General features: G+C 37.4%; 2 protein-coding genes and 1 pseudogene across 2 annotated transcripts in view; 1 reads left to right on the top strand and 2 right to left on the bottom strand.

Moving 5' to 3' along the window:
- Positions 1-1,256: 1,256 nt before the first annotated feature.
- On the bottom strand, positions 1,257-2,010 carry LOC107745428 (zinc finger protein 239-like; annotated as a pseudogene).
- Positions 2,011-5,403: 3,393 nt separating this feature from the next.
- On the bottom strand, positions 5,404-10,852 carry LOC107745427 (uncharacterized). The gene is made up of 5 exons (XM_016559308.1): positions 10,804-10,852; positions 10,249-10,575; positions 9,733-10,017; positions 9,542-9,649; positions 5,404-5,564 (listed from the first exon to the last, which is right to left on the bottom strand). The coding sequence occupies exons 1-5, from the start codon at positions 10,850-10,852 to the stop codon at positions 5,404-5,406; spliced, it is 930 nt and encodes a 309-aa protein (XP_016414794.1).
- Positions 10,853-12,278: 1,426 nt separating this feature from the next.
- LOC107745426 (SLAM family member 5-like) overlaps positions 12,279-13,151 on the top strand; it is an 11,472-nt gene continuing 10,599 nt past the window's right edge. The window contains exons 1-2 of the mRNA XM_016559307.1: positions 12,279-12,624; positions 12,922-13,141. Coding sequence (XP_016414793.1) covers positions 12,279-12,624; positions 12,922-13,141 — 566 coding nt within the window. The remainder of the gene's footprint in view (positions 12,625-12,921; positions 13,142-13,151) is intronic.

Here is a 13,151-nt window from a genome sequence, read left to right as displayed (position 1 = left end):
GCAAGGTTTTATAACCTGGAAGTCCCGGCCTTGCAGGCCAGGGTCCTTTCCGCTTGAAGTGACATGCGCTGCGTAAACAGATCTGGCAGAGAGCCCTTGGCCGTATCACGCTCAAGCTCTCTGGCATTAGTTCACCTGTTAGCTCTCGACCCCTGGGTGTCGAAGTTACAGAAGTACTCTGGAACAATTAACCAGGTGACCTCAGGAAGCTCAGCCCGTCTTAACTTTGGGTTGTTGTTAACTTCTCTATGCGCATTGGTTGCTTATGGAAGTTTGAATCTTTTAGTCGTTCCACTACATTAGCATGGCGTGATTGTACTGTGTTCCCATATGCGTCTAGCAAGACGCAGTACGAGTGTAGTATCGAAAGGGAATGTACTTGGTTACTAACGTAACCTCGGCTCCCTGAGATACGGGAACGAGTACTGCGTTGCTAGCCGTGCTATGTAGCTGCACGACTCAGTCGTCGCTTCAGTCGAAGTAACCTGAGAATCCTGTGGCTCACGCCCGCTTATATAGCCAGATGCCCCGCCCATTCTGGCGGGCTTTGGCAGGCTTGGTGGGCTTCGTCGCCATAGGCTCGTGCAGCTCAGCTGCCTAGCCATTGGTTCGTTTTTTAATACACTGCATGAACCAGTGGCCATGCAGATTCATTGCGTGAATGAAAAAAGGCTTTTTCCCATATGCGTCTAGCAAGACGTAGTACTCGTTCCCGTATCTCAGGGAACCGAGGTTACGTTAGTAACCGAGTACGTTACGAATTATTCCATGGGCCTCTGTCCATCACAGGGAGAGTAAAATGGAAAACTCTTCATATATTTGTGGTCACATCACCAATTTGTTTAAGGTTAAAAAATAAATTTATTCATTTAGCAAGATGCTTTTATCCAAAGTGACTTACAATTGAGGAATACAACGAGCGATTCACAGGAACACATGAAGTGCTCGTAATACAAAGTTTCAACTGTTCAGATTTTAAACAACTCGTTTATTGTAACTAACACATTTACTTTATCTGAATCTCACATTATTTAATTAAAACAGATCTGAAGAAAACATTTGCTCACATTGCCACAAAATACCGGCTTCTCTCCGGTATGAATTCAATGTGATTTCTGTTGTGAAAACTGAGGGAATCTCTTGTCACAGTATGAGCACTTGTACGGTTTTTCTCCAGTATTAATTATTTGGTGTTATTTCAGTTGGCCAGCTGTAGTAAAGCTCTTTCCACACTCACTACACAGGTGATCTTTCTCTCAGGTGTGTATTTTCTGATGCCAATTACAACTGACTAACAGTGGGAAAACTTTTTTCAGATTTGATAATGAATTAAACTCTCTACCACACTGATCACAGTTAAATGGCTTTTCTCCAGAGTGAACATGCAAATGATAATTGAGAATAGTTGAATGTTTGAAACTCTGTCCACACTGAGTACATTGGTACGGCTTCTCTCCAGTATGAACTCGCTTGTGTAATTTAAGGTTTCCAGGTTGAGAGAAGCTCTTGTCACAATATGAGCACTTGTAAGGTTTTTCTCCAGTGTGAATTCTCTGATGCTGCTTCAGCTGTCCAACTGTAGTAAAGCTCTTCCCACACTCACAACACACATGATCTCTCACTTCATCATGTGTTTTCTGATGTTATCTACAACAGTTCAGCCGTGATAAACTTTTTCCACAGACAGAACACACATAAGGCTTCTCATCTGAATGAAGTTTCAGGTGAACTTTTAGATATGATAACGAGGAATATTTTTTACCACACTGATCACAGTTAAATAGCTTTTCTCCAGAGTGGTGACAGATGATTACAGAGAGCTGATTTAAGTTTGAAACTCCTTCCGCACTGTGAGCAGGTGTGCCGCTTTTTGGATTTTCTTTTTTGAGTTGTGAAGTTACGACGCTCCTTCTCCTCATTTAGTTCTCGTCTTTGCTCTTTCACCTCCATCCGATCTGTTTGTTCCTCAATATCTTCATGATTCATTCTGGATGTTTCTGGATCGCTCATGTCATCAATCTCCTCTTTAATAAACTAAGACTTTGCCATGGTATATGTTACAGAGCTAGAGTTTCTCTTCTTATAGGATGATGGGAATATTGCTAAGCTTCATTGGTGGACTGTTGTGGGATGGGCACCAGATTGCGTTTCATTACATTCCTGACTTCAACTCTCGAGCTGGTTAATGTCCATAACCTCTGTAAATCGGGATCGTCTCTCAGGTGAAAATATTCCACATCAGCCCTTCTTTCACGAACGTTAAAAGGTTGTCTAGAAACAAGGGGTGGCTCAACTTCCCCACAGGCTCAAATCACCCCGCTCTCCCCTATATGTGTGAGTGTGTGTATTCTCCAACGTCAAAATCATCCGACACAGTCGGCGAAGTACTGACCCAGTGTTTACAAAGTGAAAGTGCAAAGAAGGGCAAAAAAAAGGACAATTTTGGACAAACAACAATAGGACGATTTTAAAGTTGGAGGAGAAAATGAGATGGGAGTTTTTTGACCTACTGTTTCGAACCGGAGTGCACAGAATACGCATGTGCATCGCAGAGCTAGACAAGACGAGCATTTGAGGTTAAAAAGTACATAAATTGTAATTTTTTTTATAACCGATCGTTTCGCCCTCAACTGGGATCAATTAGAGCCCTTGAAATCGGCATTGAAACTGCATTTTTAACCTTCAAACCATTGGCCACAATTAAAGTCCAATATTTGGAGAAAAATCCTTGAATGTTTTCCTCAGAAAACTTCATTTCTTTGCGACTGAAGAAAGAAAGACATGAACATCTTGGATGACATGGGAGTAAATTATCTGGAAATGTTTATTCTTGAACTAAACTCACATCTTCATTGTTTGTAGAGAGAGACATGGATGCAGGTAATTCACACACGCACCTTTCATTTCTCTCTCAAAATGGCCATATTTGAGAAAAAAGTTGAATAGTTTGCATCACTGGATATATATGTCGGTTTACATTTAAGCATTTGTTAGCCATTTAACATTTCTATCGTAACAGTTGACTAATTAAATGATGTGCAACTTCCATCTTACCTCGCTCTCTTTCAAGGTTAAGTTGGAATTCGCGCTCTGCTTCTTTGAACAGTAAACCCAGCCTGCTTTGATTTTATTGGCCAATGGCCAGCTCAATCACTTTGACATTGACACACGTTGTTAGCTCGCTGAGGCAGACAAGGATGAAAATGTAACTTTAGCCCTATTTGTGATAAAATTCATGGATTTGGATGGCGATTTATTCCCAGTGGAGAAGTAAGTTTTGTGATCCTACAAACCTGGGAACGTGCTACTCACGTGGCCAGTCACATGATTGTCATGCTCTAAATAAAATTAATTTTATTTACAAATGTATTCTTATTATTGTGTAAAAATCCAAGCATATTTTATAATATATAATCATATTTATTATTTGATTATTTAAATCTTAAATGTAAAAAATAGGAAAATAGACATGCTATAGTTGAAAATAATTATATGCGAGTATATAACTGTATATAATACACATTTTAAAATTGTATTGCATACCTGCTGCTGCCATAATAACGACCAATTTCAAATGTTTACATGCTTTTATTCTCTTTCTGCTTCCACTCGCTGTGGTGGAGCAGTTATGAGATATTGTAATTGTATATACTTTCCAGCATTTCAGAAATAAATATGCATGCAAATTACAGCAAAGTATAACAGTTATTATATGGTATTCGGCATTGGTCAAAAGTATTTAACACTGGATTTTGAATCGATTTCTTCTTGTAAACTCAGAGATGAGGATTCGGACGGCAATTCAATTACCACACGACCAGTGGTTGAGAAGCTAGAGTTTTATACAGGGGGTGGCCAAGGCTAATTCAGGGGGTCCATGACAGTAAATCAGTGTATACCTCCAACCCTATTGTTAAGGTTGATTTGTATAAAAGTTCATATTAGACCATTTTTATAATAACATTATATAGTGGTGGCGAAAAATTATTAGTTTCCATTTATCAAATCAATTTATCAAATATCAGTTTACATTTCCAAACATTCATTTTGCCATTAATTGTAATAATCCAGTGAGATTTTTGTCTGACAACAGCCAGTGCTCCACACAGAGATCTGATCTGATCATCATCCAGTCTGTCTGGAATGACATGAAGAAACAGAACAAACTGAGACAGACTCAATCCAGAAGAACTGTAACAACATCTCCAAGATGCTTCAAGAAACCTACCTGCAAAGTTACAGTTCTATTAAAAGTGTTAGGCGGTTGTGTAAAAATGCTGTAAAATCAGGATGCTGTCAAAAATAATGTCAGAAATAGATATTCTTTATCAATTAACTTCAATTAACTAAATCAAATCAACATTTGGTGTGACCATCATTTGCATTTAAAGCAGCTTTTGCTCTGGTGCACTTGCACATAGTTTTTCAGGTAGCTTTGCAGGTAGGTCTCATGAAGCATCTTGGAGACGTTGCCAGAGTTCTTCTGGATTGAGTCTGTCTCAGTTTGTTCTGTTTCTTCATGTCACTCCAGACAGACTGGATGATGATCAGATCAGATCTCTGTGTGCAGCACTGGCTGTTGTCAGACAAAAATCTCACTAGATTATTACAATTAATGGCAAAATGAATGTTTGGAAATGTAAACGGATATCTCCTACTGACACACTACAGCAAAAGATAGAAATAACAGACTTAAAACCCTTTTTTAGCTAGTGAAAATACTAGTGTTCTAATAATTTTGGCCACCACTGTATACATTTTTATTAAATATAATAAAAAGAGCAATTATGAGTAAATATATAATAAATTTATTTTTTGCAAAATTCTCCTCTCTAGTGTACATTTCTCTAGTTTATGGACAGTGAATGGATTTTCTGCTATATGTGACTGTTTTCAAGCTGCTGTCTTTCCGCGGTTAAAACATTCATTGAGTGATTAGCCTACATGAGACATACATTTAGTAAGTTGTAGTGTATCATTCAACATGGGTCAGCCGTTCATTCAATGTTTATTTGATGCTAATTAGAACGCACTCCTGCTTCGCTTGAACTTGACATGAACTTGAGGCAAAGCGGGAGCGTGCATGAACCGTTACGCCACTAAAGAGCTCCAAAACGGAATTTATCGTTTGAAATTATTTTATAAATAATTATTTGTTTCCTATTATCAAAAGTGACCTTTCTCTGTCGCATCTGTTAGCTCGTTGTCTTTCTCCTCTCTGCTCTGAGATGTTTTTCACTCCGTAAGAAAACGTGTTGAGAGAGCGCGCGAGAGGCTGGAAATGGACGAGATGAAGCGCGATGCGGAGCACCAAACGCGTCTCGTCCTTGAGTTCGAGCCTTCGAGGCTAAAATAAACGCTTCTTTCAGTACGATTAAACAAAGAAAATAAAATAGTAGCAAATTAATTATTGGGGTGGCCGATGATACCTTGCTCCTCCATGAAGTCCAGCTCCTCTTTCAGCCTGTCTCGCAGGGCAAAAGGAACTCTCCTTAGTGGGTGAAGGACTGGCGTGGCTGTCGGGTCCAGCTGGATGTTGCATTTTCCAGGAAACAGACCAATGCCTGTAAACACATCAGCAAATTAATCTTTACTCGATTCAGAATCTTTCTCTGGGGAGGATACAGACAGCACCAGTTTAAACATGTCCAAGTCTAAGCATGCTTTTAATCCAAGCACGGGTGGTGACTGGGTGTCCACAATAAAGAAGCCTAGTGGCATGGCATTCTCTTTATAGTTGCAGTGCAGTTGGCATGTGCCTTTAAAGGGGTCATATGATGCTGCTAAAAAGAACCGTATTTTGTGTATTTGGTGTAATGAAATGTGTTTATGCGGTTTAAGGTTCAAAAAACACATTATTTTCAACATACATTTGTGATCGGAGAAATGACAAACAACAAGCGCTACTCTACACTGCTCAAAACTCGCGTTTGAATCATCAGTGGCAAATGATAAAAGAAAACGTACTTACGTGAGTCAGAACTGCCGGCATTTTAGTCTAACGTTACTCTCCCAGGATCAGTAAACAGTCCTCCATAAAATGTGCTGCACACATCTGAATATTTGGGTTGAAGTGTTCTGGAACAGTGTTGTAAATACAACCGTGTCCATTTTTGGAAGGCCAAACAAAGTAGTTTCGCTTTCACAACGAAACAGCGTCACACACGGTGGCCTAGAGTGAGCAGAGGCCGGGGGCTAGCGTGAGGAACGGCCGGAAGGGTTAGAGTGAGCAGCTTGAGAACGGCGCGGCCGGCAATTTCGACGAAGGAGTGTCCAGAAGGACATGTGACGACTCCGGGATGGACTCCGCTTCGTCCACGGTGAAAGCCGATCCGGCGATCCACAGCGCAAAGTTGTAGTATTTCCTCAGCAACCAGCACGGATCAGCTCCAGGCATGACAAAGCAGATATCGTCCTCTTTTGGAAGACCAAACAAAGTAGTTTCGCTTTCACTACGAAGCACACAGCGTCTTTACGACATGGCGGTGGAAACAACAAAACTACAGCGAGAATAAAAGTTACGCCTTCTTTCTTTGCGTGAACATTTGGGCGGCGTTATGCAAATCTTCCCACATCGTGACGTAGACATATGGGGGCGTGTTAGAACGAGGCGTTTTAGGTAGGAGTGGCTGACTCTTAACTTTTATAAAGAATATCTCTTTGGATTTGAGACTTTAGTCTTTGCAACTTTACAGATCTTCTTTATGCACCAAGAGCTTGTAACACTCCAAAGAGAAAGGAAAACTTGAAATCGCATCATATGACCCCTTTAAAGCGACTCTGAAAATATTAGTGCGTTTTCATCGGATTCAAATATTATGTGCTAACTTTAGAATCGTATCTCTGTTTAGTAACCGTGGTAATTTTAGTTAGATTAAGTCAGTTTACAAATAAACGCTTGGTGACGGCGCCTCCGTGTTCTTCAGGCTGAATAGAGCTGTTTTACATTAGCGCCTCATTCATTCCACGAGTCTGCAGATCAGCACAAAGTTGGGATTTTCTACGCAAATTATGATAATTTACTGTATTTTAGTAATGGACAAACACGAACATAAGCGGCGATTTTACGTTTTAAAGCACAACCGTTTTTGTTGTTGTTTGTACATTGCTCAATGCGTCACAAACATTATTTTGTATAAAGTGCTAATAAAATGTTTTCATGGCAAACTCATGTTTCCTTGTTTAACTCTTAATAAAATATTTGAGCCTATATATTGGTTCTCATAGTTTTTAAAGGTTCCTATTTTATAGTATATAAGTGCCCATGCATGTTACATAAGGTATTAAAAATCCAATTATTTATGTATCCATCTCCTCATTGTGTGCGCGTGTGTGTTCTAATCTGTGTATGTACGGGATGAAATTAGTTTAAGTTATTAACATTCAGTGTAGCCATATAGGCCTAGCTGCATAACTATATCAAATATAAAATCACTTTGAGCTGTAAATCTGTGCAATATAGGCAACGTGAGGACTTTTAAGAAGGTGAGTAAAAGAGACCTTCACTGTGATTAATATATATTTTTTATTTATTAGGCTAAGTAATGACTATAATAACCACTAAAAACCTAAAAGGGATATTCAGTAAAGTATAAAATTCTATTTTACAGTGATTCCTGGTTTGAGGATCGAGCCACAAAGCCAGTAATTTAATTTGTGCATAAATAGCCTACATATAAATGTATAAATAAAAATATACAGCAGAGAAGTGTTATAAACATTTATTGCTTAAGTACGCACGTAAGCACATTAATAATAATATTTGCTGTAGATCAGATTTAGCTGTTTTGGTAAACAAAAACATTCAATATGGAAATATATATTGCTTCAGCATTGCAAGGTTTTTATTCCCATTATCCACTCATAAAACCCCAGTTCACGCTGATGGTCAGGGGCTATTTGGTATTATTGTCTTATTTGCTGCGCTTTAAAATAAAATTAAGACAAAATTGCGGGTTTGTCCAATGTCTTACTGAACTACAGTAATTTATTATAATGTTATCATTATCAGTTTGTGCTTATTCACCGATAATGTAAATATGAAGAATATACATTTAATTATATATTATACAAAATATTATACTAGCTAAAAATAGCTAAATCTTAAACAGTGGATCATTTTTATCGCCCAGCTCTTAAACTGCTCAATGTTATGTCTGCTTTGAAACAATGTGTATTGTGAAAAGCGCTATAAAATCTGACTTCATTTAACGTGATATAGGCTAGGTATAGACTAGCCTATATCGTGGCCACTTAATTCGTGAGCAGCACATATTACACAGCTCTGTTCTGCCCGAAGTAGGCTACTTGGAGATGCCCTCACCAAGCGTTTGTTTGTAACTTAATCTAACTAATCTGCTAAATGCATAAATTACTAAATTATTATTATATTAACTAATCTAACTAATTCGTCTTAAGTTAAAAAAACATTAGCCAATTGATTCTAACTGAAATCGCTGTGATTAGCGCTTAATATTTCTGTACGTCAAACAGCGTAGATCGTTCATAAAAACATACATAAAAGAATGCGCATTCTCCTGTCTCAAGCGTCAATAAGCTCTGCTGTATTATAAACCAATGAAATTTGGGGGTGTGTTGATTTATTTACTGCTTTGACATGACTACTGAAACTAAGGTCTGTCTCCAGAATCACACCAAGATTCCTGACTTGATTTTTAGTTGTTTGACCCCTAGAGTCAAGGTATGAGTCTTCTTTTTCGTGGTATTATTCCAGTCCCGAAAAGTTTTTAGTTTTTGCTGATCTGCTGGAGTTAGAATCTTAGAAAAATCTGAGAAAAGTACATAAACAGAGAGCAAAGCTCGGAGCAGTAAGCAAGAGCGTCCGAACAGTAGCAAGGCCAGAAGCATTTAAAAGCGCTGCATAATGGATGACAGCAGATTGGTGCAAGAATTTCAAATATCAAGTCATTACTCATAGTTTGCAACAAAGTTTGATTATTAATAATAGACCTATCACATGTTTTGTGATGAATATAGCAGTGAATGATGAAATATGGACAGTAATATCACAAATGCTTCATATTGTAATAAACAAATTCAACATAAAAAAGAATTTTCATTATTACACCCAACACTTGTCAGCAAACTAAAAATAAGTATTAATTTTAAGTAACATTAAGTAACACATTTTATCCCAAAGTCTACAGGTGTAGAAACCATTTTCTCAATGAGCAGGAATCTGCAATCACCTTACAATAGAACAGGGGAAAAAACAAACATTATATTGTCTGAATGCAAGGCATTATCTTTGTAAAGCAGAATGATTTGCATTGTAAAAATTGATATACAAACGCAACAAAAGTAAAAAAGGAAAACTAAAATGTATACTGTATTTTAATTACAAGCATTTTAATTTGATAAAATGAATTAATAATCACTTAAATTACATTTACTCATAAATGATATTTACTCAAATGATTGTGATTCAATGTCTCCAGTGGTTCAAAATCATCTCTACGTTTCTGAGAATCGGATTAATTATTGTTGGATTGTGACTTCTGTTTTCTCTTCTGTTGAAGACTTCTGGATCTGATGTCATAAACCAGCACAGCAACAGTAGCCACACCCACCATAGCAGAGAGAGCCAATCGGATCACAGCTTCAGTAGAACCACAGCAGTAGATACAATCTTATAAGAGAAGAAATTAGCGACATAAAACATAGAAATTTGATTAATGTACTATGTAGAAAAATATAATGTCGCTGACAAACCTAAATGTGTGTGACAGAGTCCACTGATGTTGAGATGTTGAGTCTGGTTAGTGAATGAATTGTTGAGCACACAGCTGTAGGTGTTTTTCTCCTGATATTCCACCTCCAGAGGTAGAGAGAGACTGATGCTGAGATCAGACACACTGATGCTGGACAATAAACTGTTTCCTTTGTACCAGGAGAGAGTCACATAACTGACATTCACCACTGAACACACCAGTGAACAATTCTGGTACAAGCTCAGAACAGAACAGTCTCTGCTGATGACGGGAACGAGCAGACGAGCTGGAGAATATTGGAGAATTATTCAGTTTGTAAAACTGGTTTGTTGGTTAGTTGATATTTAAAATTGATTTAAAACATTTAAGAAACCAGTGTTATAAAAGGCTGATTATTACATTACTAATCCTCTATCATTTATAATATTAGTAATTATGACACTGATTCATGTCAAAAGACACACACACATATGTATATATAAAAAACAGGGAAGCAATTCAGTAATTCTCTACTCACCATGGACAGTAAGACTGAAGATGTTGAGTGGGGTCCCTGAGCTTTTGCTGGTTACTTCATAAAGTCCAGAGTCTGTGGTTCTGGTGTTTGTGATGCTCAGAGATCCAGTCTGATGATCCAGCTTCAGTCTGTCTCTGAATCTCCCATCAGAACTATCCTCATAAAACCTGCTCTTATTGTCCTTCCCGTAGATTTTAGCTATCATAATGTTTTCAAATTTCCACGTTATCTCATCGTCTCTCTGTATTTCAGTAAGATCAGAGTTTAGACTTACTGATTCTCCCTCTGTTACTGACACTGACTTCACTGACTCAACACCAAACACGCCTGATGAAAAAAAAAAAAACATAATTACTGAGAATCCAGAGATTTACCAGATTTTGAGTTTTTGTCATTTTTAAACTATTCTCTTCATTCTTTACAGAAGTATTTAAGTAGGTTTAGTCTGATCAAACTTGTTTTTATCAAGGGAAAATGAATGATGGCAAAAATAAAGAACAAAATGATCTGTATGTAGACAAATGGTAATATAAAGAGAACTGAAGCCATATTTACCAGCCAGATTCCATGAGAACAAAAAGGAGAAAATAAACATGTCAAACATTTTCTTCAGCAGATCTCCTAACAGTTTCACAACAGAAATATTACAATGATCAGGTCCTGACACTCTTGAAATATTGAATGAAGCTGTCATTCTGTAGTGAAACTCTTCAGTGAGTGTGAATAAACTCCTCCAGTAGCTCCTCCCATCACAGGTAGACCTATTTCGGTAATTATTTAAGTTTGAGAACAGTTAATAATGACCTATGTCTTTCAGACTTATAATAATTATGCATTGTTTTCTTTCTTAAAATTGAATTAATCTGTTATTTCAGTCCTTCTTGAATGTACAAGTTTCTGATTTTATATTGATGACATGTTAGTTAAGCAATTTTGGGAGTGCAATTTCTTCCAGATTTTCAGCACGATTGAAAATGTGATGTGATTTTGATTGCATTACAGTTTGATTAACAAAAAGTTAATAACTTACACTTTAGACATACATTGTCTGTTTTTGCTCCTTTAACGAAAACAGTTCCAAACAAAGTCACAGCAGAACCACAGTAAATGCTAATCTACATAAACTACATGAAAAAAATGTTTTCATGAAACGAGAAGGTTTAAGGTCTCCCTGTGCTTTTCTGACAAGAAAAAAAAGCAAAGAAGGAGAAGAATAATAAGAAGAAATAAGATTTTGACATATTGACTTGAAGTTAAGATATTAGTTTAAGAGGCTGTTTACGTTTGCATGATCTCTCTGTGTTAATGTGCCCTTCTGTGATCCTCCTGTACACAGAAGTACAGTAGAGAATGGATGGGTCACTACAGAAATCCCTCAGTGTATTCAAAGAACCACTTATATAAGCTGAAGATTATGTTGAAATTGATTTAATTACAGTGGCTTCATATTATTCCCAGAGAACCCATGGCACGTCTGTGTGTTTTGAATCTGACAGACTAATGGCCTAGAGCTTCATTTTTGCTTTAATAATGGAAAAAGTTTAAATATTGTTTTTTTAGAAAGAGTTCACCTTCTCTTTCCTTCTGTCTGTAGTTCAAACAGTGTCATTTTGAGAAGTCATATTCAGTCAGTGAAGGGAGGAGCTACTGGATGAGTTTATTCACACTGACTGCAGAGTTTCACTAAACCACTTCATTACAGACCGACAGCTTCATTCAATTTATGAACAATTCAAGGTTTACTATCACAGTTCTGTTGTGAAGCTGCCTTGCAAACTGCTGAAGAAAATGTTAATTTGCATATTTTTGTTTTCACGGAGTCTGGCTGGTGAGTATTTGCATGGCTTCAGTTTTATTTATATTAAAAGTTGTCCACAAATATAATTCTGTTATTTATTATTCCATCATTTATTTTGCCTTTAATATTAACAAGTTTTGTCAGACTAAACTTACTTAAATACTTCTGTGAAGAATGAAGACAATAGTTTCAAAATTAAAAAAACTTTCAGAAATTATTTTACTCAGTAATTATGTCTGTTTTTTCATCAGGCGTGTTTGGTGTTGAGTCAGTGAAGTCAGTGTCAGTAACAGAGGGAGAATCAGTAAGTCTAAACTCTGATCTTACTGAAATACAGAGAGACGATGAGATAACGTGGAAATTTGAAAACATTATGATAGCTAAAATCTACGGGAAGGACAATAAGAGCAGGTTTTATGAGGATAGTGCTGATGGGAGATTCAGAGGCAGACTGAAGCTGGATCATCAGACTGGATCTCTGAGCATCACAAACACCAGAACCACAGACTCTGGAGTTTATAAAGTCACCAGCAAAAGCTCAGGGGCCCCTCTCAACATCTTCAGTCTTACTGTCTATGGTGAGTAGGGTATTACCCTGTTTGTTGCTATGGGTGTTTCTGCAAGAAAATAAGTATTTTAATCATTTTTAAATCTGTAATGCTGACTCCTTCTCTTATTAAGGCTAATTACACAAGCTAGCATTTGTGCACCCATCTTTTTTTGTTTGGATTTAGCTACATGCTCAACATTTACAGTTGTCTGCTTGTTAAACAAGTATACTATTCTTTCAATATCAGATTTTAAAATGCTCTATTTTTGAGTAGTCCTGGTTCCTCATCTACGTCATACCCATTATATTCTCTCATGTTTTCCAGCTAATCTGCCTGTTCCTGACATCATTAGAAACTGTTCATCATCATCACCATCACAGCAGAATTGTTCACTGCTGTGTTCAGTGGTGAATGTGAGTAATGTGACTCTCTCCTGGTACAAAGGAAACAGTTTATTGTCCAGCATCAGTGTGTCTGATCTCAGCATCAGTCTCTCTCTACCTCTGGAGGTGGAATATCAGGAGAAAAACACCTACAGCTGTGTGCTCAACAAT

This window comes from Sinocyclocheilus rhinocerous, unplaced genomic scaffold (genome assembly GCF_001515625.1).
Source record: "Sinocyclocheilus rhinocerous isolate Xijiao unplaced genomic scaffold, SAMN03320098_v1.1 scaffold3485, whole genome shotgun sequence".
Lineage (NCBI taxonomy): Eukaryota > Metazoa > Chordata > Actinopteri > Cypriniformes > Cyprinidae > Sinocyclocheilus > Sinocyclocheilus rhinocerous.
Note: the sequence above shows the minus strand (reverse complement) of the source record. Positions and strands in the feature narration are given on the sequence as shown.

Coding starts and splice junctions, on each gene's coding strand:
- LOC107745427 (XM_016559308.1), bottom strand. CDS start 10,852: ATGTTTGACATGTTTATTTTCTCCTTTTTGTTCTCATGGAATCTGGCT. Junction 10,018..10,248: donor CTTCAGTCTTACTGTCCATG/GTGAGTAGAGAA, acceptor AATATTCTCCAG/CTCGTCTGCTCGTTCCCGTC. Junction 9,650..9,732: donor ACTCTGTCACACACATTTAG/GTTTGTCAGCGA, acceptor TTCTCTTATAAG/ATTGTATCTACTGCTGTGGT.